General features: G+C 40.8%; 2 protein-coding genes across 3 annotated transcripts in view; both read right to left on the bottom strand.

Moving 5' to 3' along the window:
• sh2d3cb (SH2 domain containing 3Cb) overlaps positions 1 to 10289 on the bottom strand; it is a 31199-nt gene extending 20910 nt beyond the window's left edge. The window contains exons 1-4 of one of the 2 annotated variants that reach the window (XM_039802732.1): positions 9987 to 10289; positions 3670 to 3709; positions 2373 to 2501; positions 790 to 1184 (exon numbers count right to left, since the gene is read on the bottom strand). In XM_039802732.1, the coding sequence (XP_039658666.1) occupies positions 790 to 1184; positions 2373 to 2501; positions 3670 to 3709; positions 9987 to 10045 (623 nt within the window). In that variant the 5' untranslated portion in view covers positions 10046 to 10289. Of the gene's footprint in view, positions 1 to 789; positions 1185 to 2372; positions 3640 to 3669; positions 3710 to 9986 lie in introns of those variants that run through there. The other variant, XM_039802731.1, reaches the window with a different exon arrangement.
• A 942-nt stretch (positions 10290 to 11231) lies between these two features.
• LOC120561070 lies at positions 11232 to 19108 on the bottom strand. Its single transcript, XM_039804034.1, has 2 exons — positions 18979 to 19108; positions 11232 to 11998 (listed from the first exon to the last, which is right to left on the bottom strand). The coding sequence occupies exons 1-2, from the start codon at positions 18995 to 18997 to the stop codon at positions 11232 to 11234; spliced, it is 786 nt and encodes a 261-aa protein (XP_039659968.1). The 5' UTR covers positions 18998 to 19108.
• Positions 19109 to 19419: the final 311 nt, after the last annotated feature.

Here is a 19419-nt window from a genome sequence, read left to right as displayed (position 1 = left end):
CTCCCCTTTCTACCTGCCTGCGCACAGTGCAGCTGCACATGAGGAGAGAGCACAGAGGGGGCGGGGCTGCTCCTCAGTCACAGAACAGAAGAGAGAGGTGACGGTTTTAGGGTCACAGGAGAGAAATACCTTGCGTGCTCACTGGACAATACTGCCGACTTTTTTTTTTTCTACAGAAAGTCGCTAGATTTGTCGCCAGTCGCTTTTATGAAAAGACTCTAAGGGGGTTTGAAAAGTCGCTAAGTTGGCAACACTGCGCACACACACACCCGACTCAACGCACACATCAGCACACACGTATAAATATCAGACCACTTACGTAGGCTACAGTGAAAGCTCCGAGCTTCCTGTCGAAAGCACACTGTTTGTGTTAAATCCAGAGTCTGACTTATAATATAAAAAAAAACGTAAGTTTGATACCAATATAGGTCTTACTGAAGGCATTTAATGATCAAAATATTATTAATAAATATTCGAAAATATTCTAATATTAATATTAATAAACAAACAAACTTTGAATATGATTTTTGGGCAAAAGTCAAAGCCCTAATGGTAACATCTGTCTTATTCTGTCTGAAATCCTTTGTTTCCTGTCACTCTCTACAATGAACTTTCTAATAAAGGAAAAATGTCAAAAAAATAAAATATCACGCAAATATCAATATTAGGAATCTCCTGTGACCCCACGCTGTGTTACTAAAAAACTTATTTCTCGTAGTTTGTGCTCCTCTGAATAACACAAAACCAATGGAAATTGGAGTTTTTTGTATATTCCCAGTGAAACCTTACCTTCTGGGACAGACCCTCTCCTCTCCGCTCACGCTGCCATTTTTTAGCCCTTTGTGACAGGACGGGGGGCTGACGGCGGTCCAGAAGGATGTCTCCAGGTAGCTGAGAGGCAGCGTCCTGTTCACAGGCCGGTGAATCTGAGCTTTGCTCCACCGGGTCAGAGCCGCCTTGCTCCCCACGTAGAAATGAACAAGAGCCGGTAAAGAGTCGAAGGCCTCGTCCTCCAGGCTGTACTGGACCCGAGTGTATGTCTCACCGGACTGAACCATCGTCTTCCTGATGACAAAGTGAAGTGTTTTCTTCTCCCAGTGGCTGGTGAGGACAAAGTCGCCCTGGCTTGACTGAGAGTCCCTGACGAGGAAGTCACCGGGATTTACGACCAGACTCTCGGACACCTGAGGGGACGTGTAAATCATAAATTCATTTTGATTAATATTATGTAAATACATATAGAAGTTCGAAGAACATATTGGCTCAGTGTGATGGCTTGACTTTTGACATTATATTGTATTTGTCTTGGGATAAAATGCTGTCACAACCATTTTCAGTGTTAGTTCATTTTTTGTAGGTAAATGATGGTTTATTTTGAGGTTAGTGGAAAAAACTTTTGGATTATGTTTTGGTTGCTTTCTTTACTAGACTAAACTCAGTCAATGCCTATAATCTGCCACTCCGACAAAAACATATTTATTTTTAATTAAAATAGTCTAATTTGGAAGAAGATATGTTTCTAATTCTGATTTATACAATAAAGAAGGAATTCATAGGAAATAATCGCTTTTCATTTAACATCTGCTGCTCTTTCCTGGCACAGAGGAAATGATGCATTTCTCCAAATAAAGAAGAGGCCCACATGTGTCAACCCTCCACCCTGAGTGCTGACAACTGCCTACAGAAGAATTAATACTGTATATGTTCTTCTTCATGCTGCTGTATTTTAATATCCAGGACACCATTCTGATATCTGAGATTCTCAAACAGAAAAGCCAATCAATCAGGTCTAAATAATGACTCCTGTATTAACACAGCTGCTTAGAGGGATCCCTTCTTTTTAGCAAATATTTTTTTAATATGGATTTACTGAACAAGATTTTGCCTTTGAATTTAGAATCAGTTAAACTGGTGTTTGAGCAGAGCTCCCTCTTGTGGTTTAACCACTGCATGACTCAGATCCCTGAGATTTTAAAGGAAAAATCCACTGTAAATAATTTTTATGTAAAACCTAATTTGAAGGTAAGGTCCTATTAGTTTTAGTTTTATTTGGGTTCCTGTTGTCAAAATACCTGCTTTCATTAAGCACTTCTTAGCTAAAAGCAACAAACAAATCATTCAGGTGATAAATTACCTAAATGGCCAAACAAACCCCTTTAACCAGGGGGAAAATTAGAAGAAGATGCCGACTTTGTACACTTTCCTAACTTAAAACAAAAACGAGTGTGTGTGTGTGTGTGTGTGTGTGTGTGTGTGTGTGTGTGTGTGTGTGTGTGTGTGTGTGTGTGTGTGTGTGTGTGTGTGTGTGTGTGTGTGTGTGTGTGTGTGTGTGTGTGTGTGAGTGACAAACTAAGTGTGTGTTTGAGACAGACCTCCCAGGGGATCGGTCCGTGGTACCAGGCGTGGCTCTTCAGGTTGCTGCCGCTCAGCTTCAGCTCCTCCTCCAGCTGCTTCTTCAGTTTCTCCGACGGTGGCTCCAACCAGAACTTGTCTTTGGAGAACTTGAATGGCATCACACGCGCACAATCAGATGCAAAGACCCAAAAACATAAAAAATAAATCAGTTCAGATTCATTAGGTATGTATCTGGCTTTGGGTTTAAATCCAGACAAACACAGAGGTCTACTCTGCTGCATATCTGCTGCTCCTTTCTACTTTCCTGCATCTTGAAAAGCAAACCAGACTCCTTCAAAAAGCTGCTTGAAATGTTTGTGTGTGTGTGTGCGTGTATATGTGTGTGTGTGACGGACAGCTCTGGCATTCCCACACTGGCATCAACACTGGCGACACCAGGGGCCCGAGAACCAGACCCATGCTGGAGTCTTGGCCTCGGCGCCGTGGCAACATCATTGTGCGATGGGGGACATCACTCAGTGGCGCTTTGTCTTACACGTCTTTATACAAATAGAAAAAAAACGAAGATACTGTATATCAAGAGTTTACACCAACGATGGGCTGGGAATGCTTTTGTTTTGGGACACACACGCACACACACACACACACACACACACACACACACACACACACAAACACACACACAGTTAGTTACTGTTATTACACTTCTTTATAGGTGACATGTTGTTTTTCTACTCCCTGACGCCTCCCACCCTTCGCTTTTTGACAGAATGGTTTGTTCCACTGGACTGTGAATCAAGGGTTGAGCACCGGGCCTGGACCACTTCAAAACAACTAATGAATAGCTTTAATTTCATTAGCATTATCATTCATTGCCAGCTTGTCCCTTTCAGACAAGTGTGTTTGTCAAGTATCCAATTATAAGTCAATGAACTGGAAATTCTCTCGCTCTCTGTGTCCACCTTTTCCAGGCAGAGCTGCCGGCCGAATCGAGGCCGCCGCGGTTACCAGCAGCAACCGCAGCGGCTTCAAAGTATTTCACCACAGAGGGCCGCATTCCCCAAGTCTTTTCTGTCACCCGTCCTGATTGAATTAGAGCCTGAGTGCCGTGTGTAGAGGATCACAGCAGCCCAGTTTTAATTTAACCTTCACTGAAAATGGTGCCATGGCTGGGAACAGAAAGTGTTTTGTCCAATGAGGAAGGGAAAAGCAGAAAAGAGAAAAGCAGTATCACAAGCTAAAAAGGAACGCACATAAAGAGGATAAGAGTGTTGGATTAAAATAGATTTAAAGTAATGTAAAGAGAAAGCTTACCTTCACATATTCTCCACTGCTGTCTGTCAAGTCCTGCTTACTGAAAAACAAAAGAAACATCATTGTTTTAGATTGCTCTTATATATTTTATATATATTTTATTTGTTTAAAGGTGAAATTTAGCTTGTTTCCAAGAGAAGGTGGACCTTTTATTCATGGTTTTCTAATCACATTTCTGTTTAATTCTGTGGTATCTATTGCTGCATGTGTATCTTGTCTAGGACACTTTAATTTAGGTTTCCTCCACAGAACTTTGTAATTTGGTATTAATTATCATGATAATAATTGACTTGAGAGAACAGTTCTAATTTAACCAAACTAAATAATCATTCATTGTTCATTTACTATTATCTAAGTTACAGTAGCAGTTCATTATAATTTATTCAAATTAGATGTGTTCCAATTTACCAATACTTTGCCTTTAGTATCAGATTACATATTTGTTTCCAGGAGACATCCTGGGAAATTATTAGGAAGTTGTGGGCATCTTAAAATGAATATGTTATGGACAACAGTCTTGAGTAATTAATTAGATCGTATATATTGTATCGATATTGTGATATGAGACTAGATATCGTCTTAGATTTTGGATATCGTAATATCGTGATTAGCTTTATTTTTCACATAGATATCTTGTAAGGATTGTGTGGGTGGGGTTCGATCAGATTTGATTCTCTGTGGTAACATAAACAACTGATCAGATTCAGATTTTTAGCACAATAACTTTGACTAAATAAATCTCAATCAGAATCTGTAAACAAGATGACAAATCTGACCAGATATTTAATTACAACTTTCAGTACTTTACAGTTTTTGATACTCAATGCTACAGCTATATTTTTGCAACAAGTCCTCCAAACCACACGACAATATACGTAGGATGTTTATTCCTACCTTTTAATATCACCCACAGGAGCATTTTATAAATTAGCACCCTTGGGTGGCATGAAATATGACCCCCAGGAGCATTTTCCATCCTCATATCTAAACCTAACGGTTGCAGTTTTAAATACGTTACAAATATTCACAGCGGGCACAGTTTGGTTATGTTTAGGCACCAAAAGTACTTGGTTAAGTTTAGAGAAAGCTCGTGGTTTGGTTTTAAAACTGATGCTACTTCACTTCCGGTTACGCACGTGACACGGAACATGATGTAGCTTTGTTTGTTACATAAAGTTTAAAAAAAACTTGACGTCTACTTTAACTTATAAACGGGGCACAACCCCCTGTCGACTGGTTGAAAGTCCTGTGTTCGTCTGACCCATCCACCACCCCAACCTCCCTTCTTACGCAGAAATTTGGCGCTCTTATACTTTGTCACCTTACTGCCTGCTTTGCTCCCGTCATAATTACTATGGCCACTAGAGGGCACCCCCATTATAAATGTAAATATAATTCGCAATGGGCATTTGGTAGAGCGCGCGCCCATATACAGAGGACCAGTCCTTGACGCAGCGACAGCAGGTTCGATTCTGACCTGTGGCCCTTTGCTGTGTGTCGTTCCCGCTCTCTTTCCTCTTTCATGTCTAAGCTGCCCTGTCACAAATAAAGGCCTAAAATGCCCCAAAAATTATCTTTATATAATTCGCAATTACTGCTTGAACAAATGCCTTATGTCGAGGTTTTTCAGGGGAGGACAGTCTCCAATTTGGTCTCTAACAAAGAAGTGTTGAGGTTCAATCAGTACCCAGCAGTAATAGTCAAGGCAGAACATGCTGTTTTCCTTCTGTCTGTCTGTCTGTTTCTGTCCTGTTGCACAACTCTCTGACAGCAGCAGTGTGTTAACGCGACAACACCCAGCAACAGCTTGCCACACAACAAACTCCTCCGGGGAGGACGGGGAATATTTCGGCTGCTGTGTGAAACGTCATATCTGCAGTCAGTCTGTTTTTCAGGACTGAAGCAAAGGAAACTTCTTTTCTCCCCAAATGTCCATCCAGTGATCACACCAGCTGGCTTCTCACCAGGTCTGAAGGCTCTGGGATCCAAAAAACTCAGCTGCACACACGGAGGAGCACAAACACGTTTAACTGATGTTAGAAATAGGGGAAAAACTAACTGCAGTTGCGTGGTTTTTTCCTGACACCAGTGACGTGGGGTGTCAGTGGAACTGCACGTTGGCTATGTGAAACTTTCTTGGGTCACTCTGCTCCTCGACATGCTGCATATTTCCATGGGTAACGTCAAGGGAGGTGACCTTTTGTTCCCAAACACAAACTCTGACAGCAAACACACACACACACACACACACACACACACACACAGATGGGAACGCACAAGTAAAACATATTGCATGTGAAACTCCCTGACAGTCAAAGGCTGCATTTACAATCTTATGTAGCAGATTTTATTTCCTGAATTACTGCTTGTATCAGTATGGAGCTCATCGGGTGACATCAGATAAACAGTTTTCTAAATATTTTCATGATAAACCCTGGTTTAGGATGTGCATGCATTATAATAACAAGTTTTGTTTTGCTGTGAGTATGAAATAATTAGATAACAGATCATGAAATAATAAGAGTTGAAAAAGAAAACACGTTTGATTTATTGATATCATGAAACCACTTCCTCATGATCATGAGAAAATATCTTACATTTCAACAACAACAACATTTCATCATCTGGCCCTCATTACAAGTGAATATTAGTTTTTTGATTATGTTGTAAATACTGCTGCACATAAAGTATATATTTTTAAGGTTTAATGTCAGCCTACTGTACCCACAGCGTGTTACGATATAGGTTTGTATTTTATTTTATAAAAAACATAAAACATTGTAGCCTTGTTTGTTGGAGAACAGTTTTATCTCTTTACTTAAATGCTACAATTTAAAATCTATATGTCTATATCCTAGTAATTCTAGGGAGAAAATATGATCAAATTGCTGCTTCTCTGCAGAGCCGATGTGCATCCGTTTTGAGAAAGAGGAAACAGGACAGAGGTATCTGAAATTAATGGATGTGTGTCAGTGTGTGTTGACCTTTAGTGAGAGTACAATAACTTATGGTTATTTTTATGCCTTTATTACAGACAATAGAGAGATTACAGGAAATGAGGGGAGGAGAGGTGCAGCAAGGTCCCAAGCTGGACTAACTAACCTTAATAGAATAGAAAAAAGTAAAATTTCCCGCTCTATATCTATCTTTCTTTCTAGAGGCTATTTGTTTTCTGGTATTATATCTTCTTATTGTCCACATCAACTGTTTTATAACCACCTTATTTACGGCAGAACACAGCACTGGTTCTGGAAGCGAACAATGTAACGATCCTACAGTTTATGTTGTGGCCACCAGATTTAATTGTTTCAACTTTGTTTCTGGGATGTTGTTTTGTCCGTCATCTTTGTATGTAAACACTATGATACCCATGAGCCTTGGCCGCCGTTGCCATGGATAGAACGCCAATTTTTCCAGAAAACTGCATACCCCAGCTTTAAAGTAATAGCCGAGACACACCAGCCAGACGGCCGACCGTCGACAGAAAAGCCAGTCGGAATGATCAGTCGGGTCCCCGAGGTCCAAAAAACTGCCTCGGAACACACTGAGGCGACACCGACTTGAGAAACGTAATACGTCTCCAGCAGGCGACGCTACTCTGTATTGTTGCCCACGAAATGAAAACCAGCAGCTGATTGGACGAACGCATCACATGGGTTTGTTTTCTCCAGAAATTCAAAGCCAGACTGTCATGGCGGCTCGTTCAGAATACGATCTCATATTGTACTAAAATAGTTCACCGAAACGTGTTTCTGAAAACATTTTAAGCGAGAAATAGGCCATGCAGTTGCTGAATCTGTCTTCATTTCAGCTCAACAAAGGTCAGTTTAAAAGATTTTCGTCAGATTTTGAGAGACTGTAGTTACGCTCATTCTGCTCGCCATTTCCGGGTGAGTCCCGACCGCCCTGCCTCCGACCGAACGTGTCAGGTCGGCCAAAATGAACGCCGACAGCCCCCCAGACTGACGACAGCACGGGACACACTGAACAGACTCGAGTCACTGACCTCGCCAGACTGTCCAACAGCCGATTATCGGCCTGGTGTGTCCCGGCCTTAAGGGAAAGACTGTCGTCATTGTTAAGAGAAACAAACAGTGACTGTTGGTACGAGATCATGCAAAACTCAGTCTTTGTTCATCCAATTATCCACCCCGACCTCCTCCCCTGGGAGGGTTTCCAGCAATAACGTCACACTAGTTCTGACTTTGTCATTATCTGCATGACCACAATAAATCCTTTTTTTCCAGCTCTTTTACACCTATGCGATGCACACTGTAATCAAGCCTCTCAAAATAAAACACACACACATGTGAGCTCCCTCTCTCACTAATGAATTACTCCTTGGGTATTTTAATTTGGCATTGATTGACTTTTTTGATACTCTTTTTGGATATTTCAATACTAGGCAACTGGGTCGGTGCCTAAAAGTCAGAATCAAAGTTCGGTACCCAGCCCTATGGCTCTGATATTAGCTGGATTTATTTTACACATGGTCGTTCACAATTTATATAATGTTTATTCAGACAAGTATGTTAACCTGAGGAGCCAAATGGTTTGTTACACAGAACCATCTGAGAATCCGTCACTGGAAGCGGGCAAGGCACTCTCAAAAATACCTGGCAGGTGATTGGATGAACCATCTGCCATATGATTGTTGTTTTGAACGAAAAGTCACAGCCGTCACACACCTAAACCACGCCCGTAGCTGCCAGTAGCTCCTCACCGGACGCTGATTGGTTCGGTATGCTGGATGTTCAGACACAAATGCATTTGACAAGATTGATTTTCGTGTGATATGTGATCCCGCAATTCTCGCGTGATCTCGTGACTACGCATGAATCCAGCTGCCGTGCAAGTTAACAAGTATGTAGCATAAACCAATAATAACATACACAACCACTGTGCATTTACAAGCTAGGCTAATTTGCAATGCTGGTACTGAGATCGGGAAAAAAACTCAACACAAAAAAACCACAAGAGACAGTATAAAACACAAGAAAGAAAGAAAATACAGACAAAACAATAAAGCACCATAAAACAAGAAGCACCAGAGCATTCATGACTACATGACTGCTCCCTCTATATTAAGGGTCAAAGGTTTCAGTTTAAGTTAAAATGATCCCAGTCAGGATCCAGTTTAAAGCTTTAGTGCATAACTTTTTGATATCAATAAATGCCCGTTAAATTCAAGCCATTGCCAAATGAGTTGCTACAAAGCTAATTAAGACTAGACAGCTCCACAAAACTCTCTCTGTATTTCTCAGTATGACTATGTTCAGAAGATTGTGTCGTCCGGTGACTTTCCCGCGCAGAAACTCGAGTGAAGATAATGACCTCTTCTGAAGAGTCCATCATGTTTTTTAATCCTCCGTGTCCTCCTTGGCTACTAGCAACTATGTGGAGTGGGGGCGCGTGCGCCTTCACGGAAGGCTTCATGTGGATGCGCTGACAGTGTTGTTGTCATTACTTAGAATTCCTCATGGGGGCAACAGAAACTATACACTATAGCTGTAAGTTCTGTAGCAAAAACAATTCCACATGTTGATCCACCGAAAAGAATAAGCTGATCGTCCAAGTGAGGATTTACGTATATAGGGACACCTTACCAATTCCAATATGATGATCAAACAAGCAGTTCCTTTTTTCAACAATCTGATACAGTGAGGTCAGAAAAAAAATGTTTACAGCCTGAAGATGACATTTAGACTGTACAGTGATGACTGTATGATGATATGATATATGATATATATAATATCTGGTGTCATATATCAAACAGCTTACTGTTAACAGTCACAGATCAAAGTCAGGTGTAAATCCGGTCAGACAGACAAGACAGACAACAGCCTGCTGCATCCGTGCAAAAAAGCCTTATCACTATTCTCACTGAGAGAAGAGCAGAATCAAATTCCTCCTCTTATGTAACATACATACAGTACAGTCCAGTCCAGTTTCCTCCTGCACTCCTCCAGCACAGACACAGACGGACAGACAGACTGTGGACCAGCCTGGTCACCCACTGACTTCAAAGTCGACTAGTTGTTGTAAATGTTTTACTAGTCAGGAGCTTTTCATGTTTTATGGCATCAAACTAACAGAAACCATGGGTTTGTTTCCGCTCTAAATGCACAAAACACAAACTACACTCAAATATTAGCCTCAGAAATGTAGAAAAGATGACTGATGCAGATGACTCCTGGGGGAGTTTAACAGAGATGACATTCTTCTTCGGACAGTGACTGTCCCAAATTAACAGCAGCGTACTGACTTTATATTAGTAAGTAGCCTATTCATTTAGTTATCAATATTAGTTGTCTCACCTTATATCTCGCTCGCCGCAGCGGGCTGTCCGACAGCTAACGTCCCCAACTTCACACATCTTCTCCCGCACAGTCAGAGACGCTCTGCCGCTGAGTGTGTGAACCAGTTAACCGACTGGACCACAGCGGGCAGGCAGGGAGCGCACTGCGCATGTCCGCTGCAACAACTACTATGTTGGCTGTTTTAAAGCCTACTACAGTTGAACAAACATCCCCCGAAACGCTCCCAGTTTATTACCTAAGGTAATACAATTAGTTTTTTTTATTACAAGTTTGCGGAAATTTCATGTTTGAATATGTAAATGAGGCGTAGGAGAAATCTACATGCGCAAATTTAGACAAAGTGTTGTAAAATAAATGTTTTATCTTTCCACTAGTCTGAAAGAAGATATGTTATGGAAGCAAAATAGCCCAAATTCTCAAAATTGACCAGTGCATGAAAAAACCTGCTTGAAGTGTCTGGCCTTAATGTATTTTAAACATGATATTGTTAGGCATTATCTGGGATACAACATTAGGCCAACTGTTTATTAAAATATTCTTATATTACCATGACTGTTTTCTTGTTATATGACTTTACTGTATAAATATTAACATTTCCTCTTTTAATAATTTTATGACAGTTAGCCTAGATAGAAAATACTTAATTCTAACAACATTACGACTTATTTTCATGTAATTATCATAATACACTTAAAAGTATTATTAGTATGCATTACGGTATTTATATTTTGTTTTTATCTCTGTTGTTGGTATAGTTATTCTTGTTAATTATTCCAAATATAGCCTATATTTCTGAATTAATGTGTTTAATGTAATATGTATTATAAAGTTATGTTTTTAACATTGTAAATTGTAAGGTTATTTCTGGACCACCTGCTAGGAGTTAGATTATTGCCTTTCTTTATTTGTTTCAGGTGTTTTTCCCCTATTTTATAAAAAAAAAGTATCTGCCAGTGCAATATAGATGTAGCGTTCCACCAAAACAAAATAAATAAAGTTTTTTTTAAATTTGTAAGGTCTATTTGTCTTTATCCTGTGGCAATCTGCCTTATTCTGACTTGTATCAAGAGACTGACATTCTACTGACCACAGGTTGATATAATCTCATTGCCATGGCAGATTATTCCTGGTGTTGCTTTAAACCTTAAATCCTCTTTTTATAGGGCATGGCCTAAAAATAAAAGAAGAAAAACCCACTGACTATTTGTGGGATGTTCTAGCTTCTGAAAGTTCAATAATAAATTAATCCACTTTCTCACCTGTCACCACGCTTCCCTCCCCCAAGCCCGCCTTAAATTTGTTGGGTGGTGTGTGGCCCCCCTTGCGGCCCCCCCCCCCCCCTCCCTGTGGGATGCCCACGTGGCTGCGAGCTGCTTCAGCTATCGGATCCATCGGAACGTAAACATCCTGCGGCAAAGCCGCTTTGGTGCCATTGGTCGCCATGTTAGAAGCCTCTCTTACAGCTCTACCAGTTTCTAAAGCATCCCTGCTCTTTGACAATGACCCTGAGCTCCAAACGGGGTCCACTGAAGGATCATTGAAGCAGCTTTCAGGTGCTGAGGTCAAAGGTGAAGCCTGGCTGGGTGTCGGGGTGGCGGGCAGCGGCCAGGCCGGTGCAGAAACAGGTAGAGGCCGGTCCAGACTGGTCGTACTGAGGCCGGACAGGGCACCGAGCAGAGGGGAGTCTCGGACATGTTCCCCCGCCTTCCACTGGCTCTGCCCTCCACTCACCAACCCCTCCTCCTCTTTCTTCTTCTTCTCCTTCAGCCCCCTGCAGCTCTTCTTCTGTGTCTGGCTGCGTGGCACAGTGCCCACATGTGTGTACATCTCGCTGGAGCGGGCGTAGCTGGGGCTGCGGAGACAGTCCTCCATGTCGTCCACCGATTGTTCCCCCGCTGCTGATTTGGCACCGCTGCGGCTCCCATCATGCTCTGGGACTGACTTGATGTTGGCCTTCTCCGACTGGCGGCGGGTGGAGAGATTGCTGAGGCTCCCAAACCATTTGAAACCTGAAGAGTAGGAGGACGTTAATTAGGGTTGACAGAATCATTCCTTTGTCAACATCGTAATGGGCCTTAACGACTTTGAGACTCAACGTGAATGAAGACATATAAATAACAATAAAAGAGGGAAAAAACAGATATGTGCTTTTACACAAAAAAATTATAATTTACTTTTACTAGATATAATTTCGGCTAGTTGTGGAGATATTTCACTCTGAACCATCATTGGTACATTTTGAGATCAGTCAGAGGCCGACACATTCTCTCCAACAACTCCTCCAATCCATAACACCACATAGGTCATTTGTTCCAACCCTCTATACGACCCACAGGAGCGTTTCCTAAATTAGCGCCCCTACTGGTGGCAGGAGATCAACACATCCTCATACCTTAACGCAATGGTCACGGTTTTTAAATGTGGTAAATGTGTGAAACGGTCACAGTTGGGTTATGTTTAGGACCCAAACTTGGTTAGGAAAAGATCATGGTTTGGCTTAAAATAAGTAGGCTACGTTTGTTACATAACATCCTTCACTTACGTACATAACTTAACTTGAAAGGTAAGTTATGTACGTAATTTCAGTGTTTACTTTTGGTTTCACACAGGACACGAACAGCGTTCCCCTGAGTGAAGGTCCTTTGGTCGTTTGCCCTAACCATCCCGACTTCCTCCCTGAGCGGACTTCGGCGCTCTTTATACTACCTCGCAAACTTTTCGGACCTCTGACCCTGCAGAGCTCCAAATTCATTCACTTGTCATGAGAGTTTGGCATCATTTTATATTCTGTTCCCAAGGCCCAGTCTACATGTATGCGGGTATTTTTTTAAATGTAGCTTTTTCTGTGCGTTTTAGCTAGAGATGGCCCGATACCATTTTTTGCTTCCCGATACCGATTCCGATACCTGAACTTGCGTATCGGCCGATACCGAGTACCAATCCGATACCAGTGTGTCATATATTTTATTATGTTTTAACAATTGTATACTACTATCCCTGTATGGATGTGATATTATTTCTATCTTTGTTGTCGGTCTGGCTCAGGTTAAACTCTTTGTAAAACATGAACAAACACAAACAATGAACGCCACAGAAATTTCAGTTATAACGGAAAAAGAACATAAATAAACCTCTTTAACGCAGATTTTCTTTAGGGCTTTATTACGTGGTATCGGATCAGTGCATAAACTCCAGTACTTACCAATACCAATACCAGCATTTTAGGCAGTATCGGAGCCGATACCGATGCTGGTATCGGTATCGGAACATCTCTAGTTTTAGCCTTTCGTCCACACAAAGTGCATTTTAGGTCAGTGAAAACTAATCTTTTCAAAACTTGTTCCAGGGTGAAGATTTTCATGAACTCTGTTTTCAGTGTTGTGGTGTAGACAGGGAAAACTGAGCTTTTATCTCGTAGCGTCAGAGTGTGCGCTGTTATCTCCCCTCTGTGAGGTGTCACCAATGATGCAACGTTTTGTGTAATGGTGGACGTGGCCAAAATAGTGCAGGTTCTAAACCGCTAACAGGACTTATACATAAATGTACAGTTACTCCATGTTTTCTTGAGTTTTGCCGACTTTATAGTTAAGTGTGATATTAAAGAGTATCTCCACTTCACCATCAGTCCACACATATGATTGCCCTCTTCCTCGATGCGCCATTGCAGCCAGGGAGACTTCCGGTAAAAGCTTTAGGGTTATATCTTGAGAGCACATCAATTGTGTTTTTATATTAGACAGAGTGGTTTTTTTTAACCATTGTGTTGTCTTCCCATCGACCATGCAACGTTTTGTTTTTCTGGCTCAAAATAAAAAATCCCAACTTTCTTTTCAACGTTGTGGTCTTCTTTTTTGTCACTTTTTTTCAACGTTTTTGTCACGTTTTCCTGGCGTTTCTGAAGCTTTTCCCGACGTTTCTGTCACGTTTTCCTGGCGTTTCTGAAGCTTTTCCCGACGTTATTGTCACTTTTTCTGATGTTTTTGTAAATTCTTTTGACATTTTTGTTTGGGTTTTTTTTTTCTACGTTTTTGAAGCTTTTTCTGAAATTTTTGTCACTTTTATAAATTTTTTTCAAATGCTATGAAATTGAATAAAAACCCCAAATTCAGTGAATGCAGTGAACTGATCATTTATTTTACTTGTGAAGAGCGTTGTAAGGAAACCATTGCACGTTATTATATTTTTGACAGTTTGGTTAAAAGAAACCCAAACTTCTCATATCGAAACTTTTTGAAAATGGGTCAAATTTGACCCTGAAAAAAAAAAAAAAAGTTAAAAAGGGGTTGTGGTGAGGGGAAAAAAAAAAGGAAAAAAAAGGGGGGGGGGGGGGGGGGTTTTATTTAGAAAGGAGGAAAAACCTCTTTTTAAAAATATCCGTGTACGCCCAAATGGTTTATAAAGACATCATGCTGTATCTTAAACTTGTTTGCAAATTTATTTCAAAGTTATAATGCCTAACTGCCTGTTATACCTCTGTACATCCCACTACTCTACAGGTCTGGACCTTAATGTTGAGACACTCGGATCTGACATTCTGAATGATGACGTGCAGGAAATGACTTACTGTTCTTTCAAAGTATGACACATTGTATTCAGTAACACAGAGAAATACAACCTGTGACTGTTAACCTTGTCATCAGAGCTGTCTTAAGGCAAAGCAAAGCAGCTTTATTTGTATAGCACATTTCAGCAACAGGACAATTCAAAGTGCTTTACATAAAACATTATAGAGCAGTTCAAAACAATTAAAAAAACATAAAAACTGATGAAATATGAGAATAAAATGTACAGTGCAGGATAAGAAATTAAAATTTATTTAAAGAAAGGCAGCATCAAAAAGAATTTAAAAGAACAGAGTTGCGGCGGACCTGCAGTTTTCTGGAAGTTTGTTCCAGATATGTGGAGCATAAAAAAACTGAACGCTGCTTCCCCGTGTTTAGGTCTGACTCTGGGGACAGAAAGCAGACGTGTCCCCGACAACCTAAGAGGCTTGGTTGGTTCATAATGTAGCAGCAGATACAGAAATGTATTTGGGCCCCAAACCGTTTAGTTCTTTATAAACCAACAGAAGTATTTTGAAATCAATTCTTTGCGAGACAGGAAGCCAGTAAAAAGACTTCGGAACTGGAGTGATGTGATCCACTTTCTCTTGGTCTTTAAAGAAGAATCCGACATGGTATCTATTATTACACCCACCTGCTCAGGCTCATGGTCTCAGTCAGGTACATTAGTCCCTTTGTAAGATGTAGTCGTACATTTTAAAGACAATTAAAGAATAATGTTGGACCTTTGGGCCACCAGCAAAACCAGCAGCTGCAAACATTTAATTTTCACTTTGTCCTGTGAAAATGTTTTTCTTTTCCTTGGAGTCAGCTAAGGAATGTTGTTGTACCCTCATCTGCTAAAACTCTCATCGTTTCTATTCCAAAGCGCAGCCCCTCAAGCTCTCAGCAGTGTTTGATTATGTTTCTGCCCCGGGGACCTATCAGACTCCGAAAACAGCGACGGGTATTTATTTCCTCAGCTAAATATAGACACCATGATTTTGAGAATGAGAGAGAAGGGAGATGATGGAGGTGCAGATACAAAGAAGCTGCATTTGTTTCATGTTAAAGCCAGATATCTCTGCTGAACTTTCCTGACAACGTGCACTCAATGTTTTTATTCATCTTACAGTGAAAGTATTAAAAGGACTTTTCATTAAATATTATTTATATCTCTACCACACACCGAGAAGCAAGATTTCCATCAGACCTCAGGGATATTTCTTTTAATTAGAATTTTTTTTCACTGCCTCCTCATAGTTCAACATTTTGGGAAAGACACCCTTTCTCCCAGGCGCAGAGTTCGAACAATATACCTTGTTCAAACAACATATAATGTGTCATTCAGTGAGCTTTAGAAAGTTACAAAGTTAGGCTAGCTGTTGCCCCCAGTCTTTATGCTAAGCTAAGTTAAGTGGCGGCTGGCTGTAGCTTCATAATGGACCTTTTTCACAGCAGTTCAAGTGGATTTGGGAGTTTGGACAAACTCTCAATAGAATCCAGCTGACTAGACGTAAATAACCTTTGAATTAATTTGTTTAGTAGGGTCACTTTTGATGGAGCAAGGATAGCAGTTTCCCCCCTGCTTCTAGTATTTGTGCTAAGCTAGGCTAAACACGACTCATAAAAGTGAAACTGACTCTGGATAGGACAACATGCAGCAGGATTTCGCAAAATGATGATCTGTTTCTTTACTTGATACACATGTTAATATATGAAATATTACCAAACAGTGAAAATCCAACAGGTTCTCACTCCCATCTCGTAAAATACGGACGCTTGGTCAGGTGCCTTTGTCGTTGTTATTGATGCTAAAAGTTTCCTTTAGCGTCATATAACTAAACGCGCTTGGTCGGGACTATCGGCGTCCCTTTTGACGCAGTTATGTTAAGTGGGTTTAGGAAAAGGTCATGGGTGGGCTTACGCTTCCGTGACACGCGTGAATAATGGGACGGTTAAAAAAGAAAGCGACTTTAAGAAAAGTGACAAGTGGGACACGAACCCCTGTCTCCTGGGTGAAAGTCCTGTGTTTGACCCATCCCCCAAGCCTAACCAACCTCCCTATGCGGAATTTCAGCCTTACATAATACTCGCTAAACCCTGTGTAGCTGCCTGCTCTCCCCGGTACGTTACACAAACCCGCTGAAGGACGCCTTTTTCGTCGCTTCGTATTGTACGAGTTCAGAGTGAGAACCGGTTGGTTGATCTTTTTTTTGGTGGAACAAGTGAGAACTGACCTGTCTGAACTGTCGCTTTATAAAGAAAAACTATCGGTAAAGACACACAAGGCTTTAAGATTTTAACTTTTTTTTTTTTTATCATAGATCATAGATGAGCTGGGGGGTTTTGACATCCTTTAAAGCTCAGAGAATAGCAACACAGTTTGTTTACTGTCCTAAAGTTTCTAAACTGGACTGAATGGCAGGCCTTCAGATGCATCATGGGTGAAATCCAGCTTTAAATAGTGAACAACTATGATGTCAACCAGCAGAAGACGAGAAGCACAGCCAGCTGCTGTCCGTTCAGGAGAAATTTGCTTTCTTTTCTTAAACTCTGCTCTCAGCCGCGCCGCTGTCCATTCAAACTGCACAAAGACACGTCTGTGCTTCGTTTACAATGCACCAAAAAACTGTTTGTGAGCAGAACAAAGAGCCAACAGACAAACACACACACACGCACAGTCGCACACACACTCACACACACTCACAGTGAAACAAGTGTCTTTCTTTTATACTGTAGGATGACACAAATAAACGCGCATCTGCCTCTTTTCCCTGACTCGTAATATAACAACGTCTCTGTCTCTACTGTAGAATCACTTCCCAGTAACCCATTACATTTACTCAAGTACTTTACTTAAGTATAGCTTTAAGGTACACGTGCTGTATATATGTTATTTATAGTATTTCCTGCATTGCCGGAAATTGTGTGAATGCAATGCGTTATCCCGTCTGTTACTGTGTGTCTGTCAGGTAAACTTGAATGTCGGTATCAAAGCGGCGGTACCTGAGAATGAGCTGCATGCTATTATTGGCTCCGGGTTAAGCAACGTGGGGCCCAAAGGCTCTTTGCCGATGCCCATAAACGTCAATCTGCAAACACAGACACCACCACCATACACTTCCAGTGAGTCATGTGATGATTGAGAGCGATTATTCAATTCACTTCATTTGTCATTTCCCTACTTGCATATTCAGAAGAAACGAAAAGTTGTTTCTCATCAGTCACAGTGCAAAACAAATGAAACCGAAATAAATACTTTAGTTAAAAAGTGATATCTAATAAAAGAGATAAAACACAAACATTCAGCAGCACAATCAGTCCATAAAATAGGAACGTTTGTAAAGTGTTTGTTTGTGTGTGTGTGTGTGTGTGTGTGTGTGTGTGTGTGTGTGTGTGTGTGTGTGTGTGTGTGTGTGTGTGTGTGTGTGTGTGTGTGTGTGTGTGTGTGTGTGTGTGTGTGTGTTCACACAGTTAATTTTATAGGTTGAATGTACCTTTTATTCTAGCATGGAGGAAGCTATTTTGACCAAGGTCATTAAATACCAACCACTCCTAACACCATCTCAGAGCTAGGCTATAGGTGCCGACTATTTGTTTTCATATTTGGTAGCTTAGGGGACACACACACACACACACACACACACACACAGGCTGGTTGTAAAAGGGCTTAATCAGCTTGGGATGCCCAAAAAGAGGGCTAAACGGCTAGCAAAGTACTGTGCTCTGTCTGCTATCATAGGTAGCCGCCATATATGGCGAAGATGCTGTTACTTCTACCCATAAAACCAGAGGGTTAAGCTTATGAAGACCTTCTGTATGCCAATGGCCCATGATTTTGTATACGTATTTAACTGCAACTGCATGTGTGTGTGTGTGGAGGTCTACTTTTAGTCTATGCATTGTGACATTTTAGTCGTTAGCCACAGTGGAGGAAGTACTCAGATCCTTAACGAAAGTATAAAAATACACACAATGCACTGAATAGGAAACGTAAAAGTACAAGCCCTGGTAGTAAAATGTCTCCTGTGACTGATATTATTATGTATAGCATTATTAATACTGATGCATGAACGTGAGAGCAGCATGTTTCTGTTGGAGCTGCACGAGGTGAAGCTGGTTTCAACTACTTTATATAGTTAGTTTTATAGCTTATTATAGTTTTATACATCTCTTTATTGATTTTTCCGTGACGCTGGTCATAATACAATAACTGGAATAAACACCAGAATTGACTTTATTTTGTCATATATTTGTCCTTATTTACCTTCTATTTTGTTGCACTAAAAATATGTTATTTTTGTGCCATGGAGACATATATATTTATACAACTTTGGTCTTACCATGTCTGGTTTGTCTTATGATAATTTATGGAAATAACCCCCAAATATCCACAATTTTGAACAACAGCATCAACTAAGTAAAAAAAGTTAAATATAACTTACTCAGTTTTCGTTTGTTCATGGTTCAGACGTGGACTTCTTGATTTATTCAATCATTTAAGACAGTTTCTGCCACTTGTTGCTGTGGTGTGATGAGGTCGACCGAGTGACTCTGCTTCCTGTCTTCTGAACACAGCGGAAGTGTGGGGGTACATTTTTCGAAGCAGTTTTCGTGTCATGTTGATGCAATCAGATGGCATGTCACATTCTGACTTCACACTGGAAACGTCAGTCTACAGTCACTCTGGATGTTTTTGACAGGATATTAGATGTGGATGTCCATATTAAGGCCAGAAAAAGTCATTTGTGATAAAATTAAACTTATACAAACCTGTATACAAAGTCTTTTGACATTAGGGATGTTAGATGCTAAATACTAATGTCATGAGTCAAGACTCCTCAAGTCAAACCACCTGACCTGAGAACAGGAAATAGGAGGTTTTC

This window comes from Perca fluviatilis, chromosome 6, assembly GCF_010015445.1.
Source record: "Perca fluviatilis chromosome 6, GENO_Pfluv_1.0, whole genome shotgun sequence".
NCBI lineage: Eukaryota > Metazoa > Chordata > Actinopteri > Perciformes > Percidae > Perca > Perca fluviatilis.
Note: the sequence above shows the minus strand (reverse complement) of the source record. Positions and strands in the feature narration are given on the sequence as shown.